Genomic DNA, 16,422 nt, shown 5'->3' on the forward strand with positions numbered 1-16,422 from the left:
GTACCGAAAAAAAAAAAAAAAAAAAAAGATGAACTTGTTTAAAAGCAACAAATAGCATTCTCACAAATCATTCTGGGAAGAAAGCCCCCCCTTACTGGCTGTCTCACGCATGTCACCACCTCTACCCCACCCCTACCCCTGTCATTCTTTCCTGTTCCCCAGCTCATCACTCTATCCATCCTCACTTGCTTGTCCCTTAACCCTTTGGAGCCCCTCACTCTATTGTCTTTCTTTCATTCCCATTGAGCCGGCTCCCATCCCTGGGAAAAGCCCACTATCCTGAGCAATGCCTTGAAAAACCGCAAAGCCATTATTATTAGGGTACCCTAGAAAATCAGTGCGCTTATAGTTAAGTCATGCAACTTCTAACCACTGTGTAATCTTATTGCTTATTTTCTATTGATCCTACTTGCTTTGCCCACATGAGCTGCTCCACAGCTTTTTTCTTTACTCTCAAAATCCCCTCCTTCTCCCACTTCCTTTATCTCAGCAAACGACCTTTATACTCTATTGAGATTAAGTTGTTCAGCGCGGTTCCCATCACCCTCCCCCTCTCCAGTTTTTTGCTCACATCCTTTTTTTTCTTCCCCCCATTTCAGAGGCTCACCTCTTTTTCTGTGTTACTAATGAAATAGCCCTTAGGATTTAAATTCTTCAATTAGCATTTCTAATACAGACAACTTTAAACTCCGTCCTCTCAATCAATAAACATACTCAGCTCTCTTTATTTTCATCACCAAATTCACCAAAGAGAAGTAATCACTTATTTACTCAATCTTTATCCCACTTTTCTACTGAAGCTGCTCTCTCTGGAGATCCTCAAATAAATGACAATGTCAATAGGTTCATCTGGGAGGCACAGGACACTCTGGACAGTTCTTAGTGACCCCTCCCTTAGTTTCCTACATGTTAAATTATTCACCTTTAGTATATCACTTATTTTAATTTTGGACAAAAGTCCAAAGGGTAACAGTTCTAGAATTTCATCGTCACTGGCGCATATCTATCCAAATAATAGTTTTCCGTAAAGCTATTTACCAGTGCAGAGCGATGAAGCTGCAACTCGAACCATGAGCCCGGCGCTGTGGCATCTTCACCCCGATATCCACATGACTTAGTGTCCTGTGACCACACAACAAAAATGTGGCCCTCATCACTCGCTAGCCCCTTACCCTGCATCGCTCTTCTTTCGAGCATTAAGCACTTCCAGAAACGGTTATATATTTTCTCCTCCTCCCAAATGTAAGCACTGTTATAAACAGTCCCAGCTCATTATAGATACTCATTACGTATTTAATGTAAATAACTGAACAAAGACTGAGCGAGCTATAACGTCCAGTATATGCTTACATGTGCTGCGTGAAATACTCCTTGTCTTTAGGGCTATGTGCTGAGTAAGGACAGGCACAGGCAGAAGACCAACCTTCAGCAACCTAAAAGGTGCCCTCTCAGGCCACACGTCTGCACTTTGCAGGTGGAGAGTGATACTTTGTGTATCAATGGTTGGAATCACTGCCTGATTTTTCACCCAGTGCTGCATAACTGTTTCTCATCACATGGCATTGTTGTAGTTAGTCACAGACCTTTAAAGCAGTGAAAAGGCAGAATGCATATGTGTGTGTTTGCAAGTGCCTCTGTAACCAGACTCCTCTATATGACTCCTTTTGAAAACATGGTATGTCGACAACATCTGTGCCTGAGACGGAGATTTGGCCAGAATGCTAAGAAAATAAACGTGGCAGTTCAACTCGATACTGGCAACCAGTTACTGCCCCATGGATAGGCTGCACCGAAGATTCATGTATATAAAATGGTATATTAAAGTAAACTTACAAAAGCAAAGAGCAATCATCGCAACCATAATTTTTTCTTCCTCTTTGGGATTCTAATTTTAAAAGCATTAAAGAAGACAGCTGCTCATGCTGTGATATGCGCTAAACAGCCTGAAGGATGGAAAAAAATATATTTGTAGCTCATAATAACTATTGACCTTTCTGATATACAATGTTCTCTGTGTTAGCTATTCGGTTCTATCAACAGTGAAGATTGAACATGACTTTTTAATAGAAAACATGGGGTTTCAATCTGCCTTCACAAAGGTGTTTATGTATTGTTATTTTGTTTTGTACTACAAAGACTAAGTCCTGATGCCCTTTGTCTGACACCGTGTTTGTCGTTAAAAAAAGAAAGAAGGAAAGGAAAGGAAGGAAGGAAATAAAAGAAGAAAACAGAAAAGGCGAAAAAGCCTCAATGTTATTGAGTATGTTTTATATGAGGAATTGGCTCGCAACCACTTTATAGTCACGATAAAAGCACTGCCACACTCGATCCCATAAGCAATATTGGTAATGGAATCCAAGCAGCATCCCGGGAGGACATGCTATATTTTCCTCCCAGAATAGATCCCTCAAGTGGCAACATTTATAGGGAGTCTCCAGTAAGATTTAAAACCGTCGCAGTATTCAGATGGCACGTTCTTTGGAGTACACAGCCTGCTGCAGAACGGGTCATGTGGGATATCATAGACTCTCAAAGTCTATCTTTACAATACCCAGTTTTTCCCCTTGAACTTTCCTGAAGCTTAGTAGTTGTGTATAGAAACACCCACTGGTAGCAGCTTGACTCTGACACTGTGTGTATTTCCCCCAGAGTGGTATCATCCAAGCACCAACTGTGGAGCAGCAGGCGGCAGCTGAACACTCTCCGCTCCCTCAGGGGACAAGTAGCAACCCCAAGTAGCAACCCCTGCCAGGCGCAGGAAAGCTGACCGCCAACCTTATGCATTACAATTCTCATCCGAGGCAGGCAGATATTGCCGGGGAGCTTGTGCTGACAGGTGGCATGGGTTGGCAGATTATTATTTTTGCCTCTTTTTTCGGCGGATTATTTTTAATGTTATACTGAAAGAAGTTTATTACATCATTATTGAACCACAATTATTTTCACAGCTATGCTCTAGAGTTTCAGTTAATGATTCACAAGTTTCTAAACAAAGCTGAGGACTCACAACTCAGTGGGAGCAGGAATCAGCCCTAATGAGACTTCAATAAATTTGGCTTTTCCGTCATACTCCAGAGCAAGCACTGAAGCTGAGAGAGGCTGATTGCTGAGCCAGAGCGTAGTGGCTGCAACTGCATCTGCCTGACATCCAAAAGGTGGTACAACTTGGGTCCACAGAAAATGCTGGGCACTGCCTCCCCGCCAGTGGCCGAGGATCTCAGTGTAGCCTACTAAGGCCCATCACCCCCCTTCAAAGTCACCCTGGCACATGGACGAGGATGGTAGAGGACAGCCCAGTGGGATGGAAACCAACTCGCAAAAGACAGAGAGCAAAGTATTCTCTAATTCTGGGCAAAAGCAGGCCAATCCTCTTTTAACTACCACACCCACTAGTCCATGACTCTCAAAATAACACTTAGCAAAAAATGCTTCCTTAGAAATGAATACAAGAAGAGGACATAATGATTCCTTCTCCTCCAGAAAAGAAAAAAAAAAGACTTCTTGGGACAAGATGTTTGGTGTGAGAGAATGGGCAGGGGTAAAATGAATAATTCTTCTTAAAAGAATGCATCCGAATATTGCTGTATTCAACATGCAAACCGAGTGCCTACTTATGTAAAACATAATCCTAGGCACTTGGGGGGGATGAGTGGGGGCTAGAGAAGAGCAGGGAATAGATACAAAAGAGATAAGCAAGATGTCAAGCCTGCCTTTCAAGATATCACACTCTTGCAGATGACGCTGTTGACAGCACCTTTTGCAAACTGCACATTTTAAAAAATCAGTTGAGCGTTGAAAACACAGACCCCACTTAAAAAATCAACACTGCAGGTAGTTTTCCTTACATATGTGAATTCACCAGGTACTGACACTCTGGGCAAGGCATTCCTTCGCAAAATCACATGAGTTTTACCCACACACATGGTTGTCACATATCAAAACAAGGCTATTATTTGTCCAAAAAGAGGTTCCACGTGGGTGTTATATTATCTAGCTTTGCATAACAAATTACCCTCAATAGTGATAGATTTTTAAAAAGAAAAGATATCTCATTCTATAGGTCAGGAATCCAGTAGCAGCTTGTCAGAGTTAGCTGTAGCTTGGGATCTCTCATGAGGTTGCCATAGAGATGTCAGTCACAGCATAGTCATCTGAACGCTTGATTGGGGCAGGAGGGTCCACATCTAAGCTCACTCACGTGACTGAGAGTAGGAAGCCTCAGTGCCTCACTACGTTAGACTCCCCATAGGGCTGCTCAAGTGTCCTTACAATATGGCAGCTGGCTCCCATCAGAGTGAATGACCTGGGAGACAGCAACAAGGAAGCCACGCCGCCTGTTATGACCAAGTCATACACCGCCAACTCTGCCACATGCTATTTATTAGAAGTAAGTCACCAAGTCTAGCCCACACTCAAGGGGAAAGGAAGTAGGCTACACCTTTTGGGAGGAGGAGTATTGAAGAATTTGTGGCATTTTTAGATTACCACAGCTGTCATCCTGGATAAACATAAAATCCACTGGGACAATTTCCGTGAGAAAAGATTTATTTTTACCATTGGCCTACTATTGGGAAACTAAGTTGGGGAGATCTTATTACATTAATGTCAATGTTTAATGAATATTAGCTATTGAATATATTAAATATATGTAAATAATACATGTGTGTATATACACATATATTTTATTTATATTTATTTATATATATATACATATCTACACACACACACGTATATGTATATACATATAAATCTTTGCTGTGGGTTTAAGGAACCATGCTATGTGCTACAGGGAATCAAAGTTAGACCTGTCTCCACCCTGCTGCCCTAGCATAAGAGATAAAATGAGAATATAAATAAATGTAAGAACTGGAATATTGGACATATCATGAACTTTAGAGTCAAACAGATCATGGCTGTGTGCTCTGCCACTGACTATCTGGGAGACTTGGACAACATATATTTTTATATAATAATAAAGATTTGGTATTTTCATCTGTCAGCTTGGGTTAAGTTATGTTGCAGTAAATAAAACAATCCCCAAATTACAACAAAGATTATTTCTGTGAGGGTGGGCTAAAGAGTCTGTCCCACATTTTCCTCCTTCCAAGACCTGGGCTGATGGACCAGCCACCATCTGAAATGTTGGAAATCACCAGAGCAGAGAGAAAGAGAAAGTAGCACCTCGTGACCTGCTTTTCTCGAGAATTCCACCTGAAAGTGACACGACTTTTGCTCACATTCCACTGGCCACAGAAAGCCACACGATCAAACCTAACTTCCAAGTGGCTGAGGAAGTGCAGGAAAATTTTTGTAAGAAATGAAATAACTTGTTACATACTTGACATATACTCATTCTAAAGTTCGAAAGTACATCAGTGTCTAACAAAGGTTAACAGCATACGCCGGTGAAACAGTTTGGCTTTATCAAGATAATTGCAAAATGAACCAACATCTCTTCCCTTGTCTTGTGAAAGTCATTTTGGTTGTTCGCACTTTGCACAGAATTTCTGAAAAAGGAAAGATTCATTTAGGCAATGAAGTCGTGGAAGAGTATATTTAACTTCATATCTTAATAACTTAGCCCAATGCCACTTCTCCTTTAAAAGGAAAAATACTATGTTCACACTTGAGGAGTTTTGACTTTTCTCAAAACTTAACTTTTCTTTTCTCTCCCACCCCCATCAGGATTTGATGGCAGTTGGAGGCTCTGACACTAGGGTTGCACAACAGACATTTGGAGTGTGCTAGAAAGAAAGGCCCTCTTTATGCTTTGGCCTCATCCACTTGCAGGGACCCTGGAGAGAATCCCAGAAGTGCTCAGAATACACCTGGCCCTTGGCTTGGCTTGGCCAGTGAGAACTAGATGGTTCTCAGCCACCTACCTTCATCACCACCTCCTGCCCCTTCATAATAATAAGGAAGCAGCAACTACAGTACCAGTTAGGGAATTATAAACAGAGGTGGAAAGATGCAGATATGCTTTCACGTTATGGTGGAATTTGCCAACATAAAAATTATTACAACTTTTGCTATGAATTGTTCTGTAAATTTCACAAAATATGCAAAAACTGACATTTCAAGAGCTGAGATCATTTAGATTTACTTAAAAGTTGAGGCCCTTGAGATTCACCAAAAGAGAGTCTATTTCTTTATCTAGCTTTCAGTTGTGTGGGTCTTGTTTTTGTTTTTTCAGCTCCTTGTTTATAATTCATAGGTCAAAACTGGCCATATCTGGGCTTTGACCACTTAATCCAGCTTCACCCATCAATTTCTCCTTTGTCTCTGGCAGCAGATATAACTTCTCTGAATCCCAAATTTCTTATGAGATTATGCAGCAATCACGGCCTGTCTCAAAAAGCTGACAGAAAAGTGTGTGATATCTAGAAAGCACTCCAATACGCTTTCTTGACATAGATTGGTTCCACGGTCTTAATAGAGCAGAAGTCCTAAGGATACTTTTCTCACTATTTTGTCCTCTCTTCATATCCGCCCAACACACACACACACACACACACACACACACACACACACACACACACACCCTTTCTCTATTCAGTGCTACAGTCATGCCGCACGTCACCAAGGCCATGCTCCCTTGGTTCTCTCCCAATAGAGCCTTCATCACAATCTGTGCTTCTCACCTGAGACACTTAGAAAGCTTCTGTTCTAAAGTGGCTGCTCCTGTCACATGCAGATAATATGTCTCTTTGCATGAGAGACACCACTGTCAGAGCTGGGATAACCAGAGCATATTTGCCAGCCCTTGAGCAAACGTGGCTGTGTACGTGTGTGCTGGGAATGAGTTTGTCACGTATCCTTTGAAAGGGCCAATGTGGCAGGTGACTTCTGTCCCTGTCCTCAGAATTAGAAGGCTGTGTGGAATTGAAGCAGAAATCTTTATCAGAAATCAAACTCTTTTCCAAGTTGCCCTCTCTCTTCTCCCTGACCAGCCCCCCAAATCCCCATGCTCTTGAAAGGCAGCCTGAGGACCAGTTTAGATTTTCAGTCTCAGCTCCACTGGGGCAGAATCTAACCTTAGCATTCCTCTCACACCAGTTGTCCTGGGTTTAATGAACGCTGCTCCTGTATATGTTGGAGATTTAACACATGGGGCAGGGGGATGGGGGCTTTATATTCACTGCCCAGCCAGAGCAGGACGCAGCATTCGGCTCCACAGCTCATGGGAAGCTCGTGTCTCCCGTTGTGTCACCCAGCGGGAAGCACCTTTGCTGGAGTCTCTAAAGTGCCCACTAAGTGTTTACCTGTGCAGTTCCACGTACTAAAAACGATAACAATTTCTAACGATGCCTGAATTATTCACAGTTACATGGTTCCTTCCTTCCTGGGTCAGGGTATCCTGGACCCCAGCCATAAAACATAGTTCGCTTTTCTGGGAAGTTGCATTTTTCCTCAGCTGTTGCAAACACAATCTCGCTGAACAGAGCTGAACTGTTGAGGTTAAGTCTGTGGTGTGGATTCTGATGGCTTCATGTTAGTTCAAGTCTCTGAGGACCAGGGCCAATAAATGTGAAAAGAACACTAGTAGATTGGCACACTTTTCCACTTCCACCAGGATGAAAAAGTGCTATAAATTAAGTCTAACCTTAAATGTATAATCTGTCCTTGGGAGGAAGGAAAAAAAAAAAAAAAAGGGATATAGCATCTTCAAGCTCTCGGCATCCCTTACGAGAAAAAATTGGTTCTAAGGGTCTCTGATCTTGTGTTTTAGTAAAATAGAACTGCACGGCTGACTGACAGTTCTGATCTAAAGCATTTACGTTTAAGTTTTGATCTCTCTGCTTTTGATTAAAACTAATGAGCTCATTTAATTCAAAATGGGAATCTCTGATAAGAGAAATAAGGTTGATGTGATTGGATTAGAGGGGCAAATTAAACTCTTAGAGCAGAAGTTTGTGCTTATATAGTGTATTAAAAAGCTGTTGGCATATTATAGCGTGTTAGATGATGAGAAAAATTTCATAGTAATTCATATTTAATCAGAAGAAATGAAAGTACTAAATATAACATGGCTCTGCTTTTCCCTCGAGTGATAAAAAGCTGTACATTGAAAATGACATCAGATCCGTGCTCTCTAAGACAAAAAAAAGAAGAAAATCTTAAGAGAGACACATAAGAAGGGACACTTGTCAGTGGTTCCATCACCCCAGAAGAGAAATGCTGTAAATATAGGAAAATAGATTCATATTAAGACAAGAATGATACAAGAAAAGCCCTAGACCACAAATAGCGAGGCTCCTGTTATTATAGTAGATCGTATTTTTCTTTCATCTGAGCATCGAGTCTAATATAAAAAATAGACATTTCTTTCCCTTAAAAAATGTATGGGAGGGGCTTCCCTGGTGGCGCAGTGGTTGAGAGTCCGCCTGCCGATGCAGGGGACGCGGGTTCGTGCCCCGGTCCGGGAGGATCCCACATGCCGCGGAGCGGCTGGGCCCGTGAGCCATGGCCGCTGAGCCTGCGCGTCCGGAGCCTGTGCTCCGCAACGGGAGAGGCCACAACAGAGAGAGGCCCGCGTACCGCAAAAAAAAATAATAATAAAGATGTGAATATTAATTTTCAGTGTTGGTGCACACTGTGATGTGTACTCTGAAGGCTATCTGATCCTGCCCTCAAAGAGATTATATGGAAAAATGAATCTTTAAAAAATAATATACAAAAGCCATTTAGGGGAGAGAAAATTATTTGACCCTAAAGGGTTAATGATGGCTTCCAGGAGAGCAAATCTAGACACAAATAACTGCTTTTACAGAATAAACAGGTTTCTGTTTCTCCAAAGAGAAATATGTAAATCTGATAGACAATTCAATTTTCTCAAGTATTTATTTTCCTCTGAAAAATCAACTTCTATTTAATATCATTAGGATGCAATAGATCAATTTCTGAGAGTAAAAAAAGAAACCTGCATGTTTTAGAAAAAAAAAAAAAAAAAAAAAAAAAGTATGGGATATTTTTCATAATTTAAAACTGAAAAGCTTGTTTTGCCTATTTTTCTTTGTGCTTTAATAGCTATTTTCACACCTACTTAATTCTTAAATCTCTTTACACATATTTCTTGACCTTCATCCTAGGGAAAATTAGTGCTCTTATAGGGCTGCTCAAAAGAAATTCAATTTTGTTGTTGGACATGTATTTTCTTCTACTTTAGAATAAGAGAAACTGTAAACTACTATTTTAGAAGAGTAAAATTAGAATATTATTAGACTTTAAAACCCCCAAATTAATTTCTTTTCAGGAAAATACTTAAATTTATAAAACACCTTGGAAGTTTATTTTTAAAGGAAATAGATTCACGTTGCCTTCTGGCCCGTTTGCATAAAGGTGGTTTTAGATCAGCAAGGCTGCAAAATACCATTTTAAGTCAAACAATATTCTGCTTAGTCTAAGTACACGTAAAGGGACAGAGTAACTATGATTTTCTCATATCGGAAGCAAAGAAGTAAAAACGTAGAGGCGGTTTTTTATTCTGATGAGGGCAGGGGACAAGCTGCCACTAGTGACAAGAAGAGAAGGTTGACACTGGCAGTAGTTTTTGTTTCTGTCTGTATATCCCATTCTCAGCCCTCTACCTCGAGTCAATCGAGAAGACTTCATGCCTCTTATTCCCCATAGTGAAGGAAACTGACTCTGAAGGGCAAGGGCAAGGACACGGGCCAGGGTATGGCTGCCCAATATTGATGGTGCCATGGTTCTCAGAACTCCCCAGTAGGCAACTGATCCAAGAAGGTATTTGCAGGGAGAACAAGAAGCAAGTCCTCCGTACTCTCATCAGAAGCAGCTCTGCCCGAGTCTTGGTTCATCCAGTAAATCTCTGGGGTCCTTGTTTTTTGTGACTGTTCTCTCCATGTGCACCAGCCAAGCCTCAGGATGTGCTACAGTTACTTACTTACTATCAGACCCCACTTGGGGAGCTGCTGGAACTTAAAAGGCCTGAAAAGCCCTTGCTAGAAACTGGAAAGGAGTTTCTTCAGACACATTAATTTTTCTTTTTTATTTTCTGCAAAGTAAACATTTTCTAAATGAGGTAAATTGATTACTACACTCTTAGCACCCATCAGTCATTTATTTTTAGTGAACTCAAGGATCGTACCTGAGCAGTAGCTGAGAGGGGCTGTGTAGAGCTCTAAATCATGTGTATGTATTTTTGTATTCTTCAGTGGAATCAACCAGCCCCAGTCTGCTAACCACTGACAACACCCTTGAGCGTTCGTTTTTCATCCGAATGAAATCTACGCTGACCAAACGTGGCGTGCACATCAAATCATCAGGATATAAGGTAAGCTGGGCTCCAGCAGGGAAAGACTTCCGTCTCGGGTCAATCCTAGGTCACTTGCATTGGGTTTTCCAGCTGCTTTGGGTCCATATAATCAATACATGTGATCTGGAGCAGCCCACAGGGTTCTTAGTTATCTTCCTGTCTCAAGGCAGGGGATTCATGACACCCCTCATTCTCACTTCAGACAGTGCTGGTGCCCTAAATGCCTCAGCGAGTGTCTTTCCTTAAAACACATGTTAATAATGCATCAAGTGCTTCAGCACATGCTAGAAATTCACTTTGATGGAGAAGGTAAGCCAAATTCACATCCGTCCTTAAGATGACCATTCTAGAACCTACTACTGTAAGAATTCTACCTCTCCCACCTCCCCCTTCCAATCCCCCCTTTCTCTTTAGAGAAAGACCGTCCATTTTAATAACAGCTTGGCCACCAAGATTCATACATGTAGATAAGAAAATCAGGTTGGACATCAGAAATCCTAATTTTGAAATCACAGTGACTGAACATTCAGCCACACCTTAGCATAGATAGAACACTCCACATACAGAAAATATGTTCCGCACAACAGCAAAGACCAAGTCCAGAGTCATAATCTACATTATTACCATTCTAAGGTTAAGGATATAAAAGCTTTCTAATCTTGGGAGATTCCAACGTTTCAGTTACTATAGCAACATAAATTAAGACCTATGAAATTCATGAAATGCCTTTGGCAACCCGAATCTTATCAGTTTTTACAACACACTAACCAATCTTTCAAACAATATTTATTATATGAGGAGGGCAAACAGATGGAATGCACTGTCGCTGTGGCCGGCATGACCTTTCCCCACTGCGGAGTCTAGAGCTTCCAGTAGCCCAGTTCTTGTGGGACAATGCCATAACCTTGTCAGGGATGGTAACGGTCATTTTCATCAGGCTTTAGAAACCTCACATAAGTCATGAGGAGGCTAGCAGCTGCAGAAAAGTTAGAATCAGGCATTTTCTTTGACATTAATTCTTCTGTAAAAAGGAAGGTTGTGATAAAGCAGGTCCTTCTAAGGATGACTTTTAGCTGAGCTGTCCTACAGCCCAAAGGGCACATGTGGAACACCCTTAACCTTTAACAGGGTTCAAAGCAAGGGAGAGGCCCCCCAGGCAGCGCCCTGTGCAGTAGCTCCCCCTACAGAGGGATTTCTTGGCCTGTTACAAAGGGATATGTCGGAGGACAAAAAACAGACTATCTTTAGGACCATCATGTATTTTCCTGCCTCACGGAAACACCGTACATTTATTAGCTGTTACCTGTGTAGCCTTAGCCAGTTTGGAATTCTATAAGCAAACTATAGGTGTAGTGATTATTGTCATTTTAATGCCAGAAAGATGCATTCTTGGCATTCCAACTTTTCTGTCAGCATTTGTTCTTCACCTTCCCTGGTTTTTCCTGGTCTGTAGCAGGCATATCCCAGAAGGGAAGGAGGGTGGAAGAGGTGAGGTATATTTTGAAAAAGCAATATCTAGTGTAATTCAATATCATTAGATAGCTTAATGTTTTGAAAACCAACAAAAAATTATTATTACGTTCATACAACAAACTAGAGATTGTAAAGCTCTGCAACATTTTATTTGCCCAAAAGTGGGAGTTATGGTAAAAATAATAATAATAATAAAAACAATATAGAGAAATAGTTTGAGTTTCAGTCTAGGCAAGAGACTAAGTGGCTCGGGTTCTGTTGGTTCTGTCATTCGGGCAGCTCAGTCAAGCTGTTTGGCTACACGATCTGAAATTGGAGAAGCTCATTTCTTAAATATTGACAGAACACTCATTCATTATTTTGACAAATGTTTATTGAACTCCTAATATGGAGCTTGTTCAAGATCCTAAACTCATCTTTGAACACCAAAAATTCCCTGCCAACTGCTAACGAACAGGGGGAAAAGAGATCGTAATAAGTAAATAAGCAAAGAAGGTGATTTCAGAGAGCGATGAAGGCTAAAACAACAGTAGCTAACATTTGTGCGCACTACAATATGCTGAGCGTGGGACAGCTTATGTGTATTAGTCCTCGTGACAATCCAGGAGGAAAGCGTTTTCATTGTTTCCATTTTACAGACGAAGAAACTAAGGCTGGAGAGGTTAATTACACACCCAAGTTAACACACCGAAGGGACAGAGCTGGGGTTTGAACTCGGGGAGTCTAGCTCCATGTCCCCTGCACTCAACCACTAGGCCACACTATTAGGCAGAGAGTGAAGCAAGGTAATGTGAGGGAGTGGCTGGTGGGGACCACTTTAGACAGGGTCACAGAAGGTCTCCCGGAGGAGGCGACATGTCACCTATGAGAGGTGAATGAAAAGGAACCTCCATGAAGACATGAATGGAAGAGTGTTTCTGGAGCTCCTCTGGTTTAGGATTAAGACACCTTGCTCTAAGCAGGGAAACAAAATATTAAAAAGCACAACCTTGAACATCCAGGATTAGAAGAGATTTAGAAGCTGTTCCAGTTTCCATCAAATTATATAATGTTAGAGTGAGCATACTCCTCGGACAGTACCTCTTTCTCAAGATATCCTGAAAGTCTCCATCCAATGCTTACTTTCCTCCCCAGAACGGCTAACATGAGAGTTGATTCATCCACTGTTCCCCCAATAAGATGAATCATTCAACAGACCCAGCTCTCCCCTCCAGCTCCACAGTGAACTTCCCTCATTAATTAACCTTGTCTGGAAGTTAGTGGAAGAGCTGATGAGAAGCCGTGACATGACACAGCTGAATAACATCCCTATTTATCTGTTCATTCTCAGTAAATAAATCTAACAGCTTATAAAACATTCAAATAAAACTGGTAATCACCCCACCACCACACAATAAACACAAATAAAAAGAAACAGAGATGATAATTTCTCCATACTCCCAATATCCTCCCTAATTTATTACCCTTGTTTGCTTCTTTCTTTTCCCTTAGTTAAAGATTCAAGATGTTAAGCCTTGCTCAGTGCACATCATTGTATTTCTCTCCATTTTTTCTGTGTCCTTGGCACATGGGCTGTTCTCACTTTCTCCATCACTTTTTAGTGTTATCGTTGTTGTCACTGACAGTAATAATAGTAGCAGAAGTACCACTTATTGAACATTGGCAGGCACCATACCGCTTTATACTTATTTTGTCTAATCCCCACAACTTTATATAAAAACTTCCTCTGTGCCGGGCATTGTTCAAGCTTTATGTTCTATTATTATGCCCATTTTGCAGGTGGTGAAACTGAGGCTTTCAAAGTTTCAATACTTTGCCTATATTCATTCTTACAGCTCTTAAGTAGCTACTGAAGAGCCAGGATTGATCCAGGCATTTAGGTTCCAGAGTCTGCCCTGTTCACTCCTCTGCTTCAGTGCTTAATGGATTAAGTCCAAAGAAGCACTCAGCACGAACTGGACCTCAGCAAAGGAAAAATTAATCTAAGTTTTTAAAAGAAAATCCTCTTGCCTGATTAAGACCTTCCCTTGGTGGCTCAGCATATTCCACAGCACTAGTGTACAGAGATTTACCTTCCTTTCTAGGGTATATGATACCCACTCAGATACCCAGGACCAAGAATTCTAGCCAAAGAAGTGCCAGTCTGGATCTGCTAATTCAGGTAGAGAGTGGGATATAAATTGGCGTTGCTTCCACACCCCAGGCCTCAGGAAAGTCACCCTCTCCCCTCCGATGAAGTTTCCCAGCTGTGAGCTGACATTTCTTGTCTCTGTCCCCATTTGCTTTGAAATCCCCAGTGGTGCATTAGCTGGGCCAGCCACTTTTGAAGCCTCAGGGGCTTCCTTGTTGTTTAGGTCTCATTGCTGGCCACGTATCTTAACATAACAGGGCTCTTCCTTTCAGTTGCACCGCATCAATATTCTGCCTTCTTGATTAGGTCTAGGTCTGGGGGAGCTTCTTAGGTATAGCACAGGGGACAAAAGGAGATAATGTAATCAGGGAAATTAGAGAAGGAAAGACTTATAGGGCCGCCTCCTTACCTCTTGTCTTTGGAGGATAGTTTCCTTCGGGGTGGTACTGTCCATTTTATAACCTACTCTTAAATGCCCACTGGCACCACTGTGACTTCTAGAGTATTTATCCACACACATGGTGATGTCCTACCTCTCAAGGTATGGTAGAACATCCTCGACTGGGGAACACAGACAGAGAGAGAATCTCTGTTATGTTTATACAGTGCTGAGAATGACTCCTTGAAAATCCTCAAGTTCCGGGAGTTCCTGCTCTGACACATACAAACAGATTACTAAGGGAGGATGGGGGAGCTCCAGATACTTAAAAATAAACAGTTCCCCATCTGGGATGATTTGGCTATGGATTTGCCTGTAGCTACGTGTTGAGCTAAATGATTTCTGAAATCTATCCAACCTCCTTATGGTATAAAGAGTCAAAGTATAAATAATAATAGAGAAAATACTGTGTAGGTCTGCTAGTTTATTCAGGCTGCTGATATAATTCAGCTTTAAGAATCTCTGTCGCCAGAAAGAGAAAGACAAATACCGTATGCTAACACATATATATGGAATTTAAGGAAAAAAATGTCATGAAGAACCTAGGGGTAAGACAGGAATAAAGACACAGACCTACTAGAGAACGGACTTGAGGATATGGGGAGGGGGAAGGGTAAGCTGTGACAAAGCGAGAGAGAGGCATGGACATATATACGCTACCAAACATAAGGTAGATAGCTAGTGGGAAGCAGCCGCATAGCACAGGGAGATCAGCTCGGTGCTCTGTGACCACCTGGAGGGGTGGGATAGGGAGGGTGGGAGGGAGGGAGATGCAAGAGGGAAGAGATATGGGAACATATGTATATGTATAACTGATTCACTTTGTTATAAAGCAGAAATTAACACACCATTGTAAAGCAATTATACCCCAATAAAGATGTTAAAAAAAAAAAAAAGAATCTGTCGATATCTAAACATGAGGTAACAAAAGCAAAAAATTAGAGGGTGCTAATTAGCTAAAGGCAATTCTTTTGTCTTTTCTAAGCCCACAAACGTGAACATCTTTTAAATCTTCTCTTGTTCATTTTTTTCAATTCACGGTTGTATCCATTCTGTAGAGTAAGGCACTTCCATAATTTTAACAGTGATTTGTTTTCTTTGGGGTGTCATAGATGCCTTTAAGGATTTGATGAAATCTGTAGCACCTCTCCCAAGGTAAATGCATTTTCCATCAGGAAGTTCTTGAATCCCTGAAGTGTATCCAGTGATTTCAGGTTACAAAACCCTATTTAATATGATGATATCTTTGGTACTTATTAAGAAATAAAGTTAGTGCATCTTCCAGAATTTATTTCACCAATATCACAGTAGTCCTTTCTTTCCTCCACATTTCCCCCTCCCTTTTGCCCATTTAGTGTTAATAATACATATTGAAGTCCTGTGACAAAAGACATCAACTCCTAGCTTACAAAAGGACAAAGATTTACGTTTTGATCCCCATGTGCACATAATCTTCTGAAAAAGTATTTCTCAGAAAATATTTTTCATAAAAATAATACCAACTATTAAAAGATTTTATCTGTGGTTGAGAATTATTTTCTGTGGCACATGGTCCTCCTTGGTTTCCTGGTCGCGTCACTAGGATTTCCAATGTCAAAATCACAGCTAGGTCAATTTTAGAGTTGAAGGCTTTTCGTATGCAAACGTGCTCCTGATTGAATGTGTATACTGACAAGACTCACGATGATAGCAGACTAGAAGGGAATTACTACTGTTTTAACCATCTGGGATTTTAGTTCTTGGTTTAATTCTTATTAAACCAAGTCTATAATACTAAGATATCAACCCCTCCCTCTTGATCACCTGCCACTTTACTGTGCTGCCAGAGTTGGTTGAATCCACCTGCTTCTATTGCCGTTCCTCCAGTTTAATGCCTTTTTCTGGATCTGTTGTGAGAAGTTCCCAAATTACCTCCCAGCAGATTTACTTCTCCACTCTACCGTGAATTCTGCTCCGTGGAATAGCTTCCCAAAGTCTCAGTGATCATTTACTTCTCTGCTCCTGAGTCTTCAGTGGTTCACAGTGCCAACATATTCAAGAATTTGGTCCTTGGCTACCACCATCTCCATCATCCTTTTTTGGAACTCTTAGTACTGATGCTCT

The 16,422-nt window shown here is 41.2% G+C and overlaps 1 protein-coding gene across 1 annotated transcript in view; it reads left to right on the forward strand.

Annotated features, from left to right (window-relative positions):
• Positions 1-16,422, forward strand: part of LOC103089528 (neuronal PAS domain-containing protein 3) — a 251,522-nt gene that overhangs the window by 175,002 nt on the left and 60,098 nt on the right. Inside the window, exon 5 of the mRNA XM_007453031.1 lies at positions 10,176-10,294. Within this exon, the coding sequence (XP_007453093.1) occupies positions 10,176-10,294 (119 nt within the window). The remainder of the gene's footprint in view (positions 1-10,175; positions 10,295-16,422) is intronic.

Source organism: Lipotes vexillifer, unplaced genomic scaffold, assembly GCF_000442215.2.
Source record: "Lipotes vexillifer unplaced genomic scaffold, Lipotes_vexillifer_v1.1 scaffold88, whole genome shotgun sequence".
In the NCBI taxonomy this organism is placed as follows: Eukaryota; Metazoa; Chordata; class Mammalia; order Artiodactyla; family Lipotidae; genus Lipotes; species Lipotes vexillifer.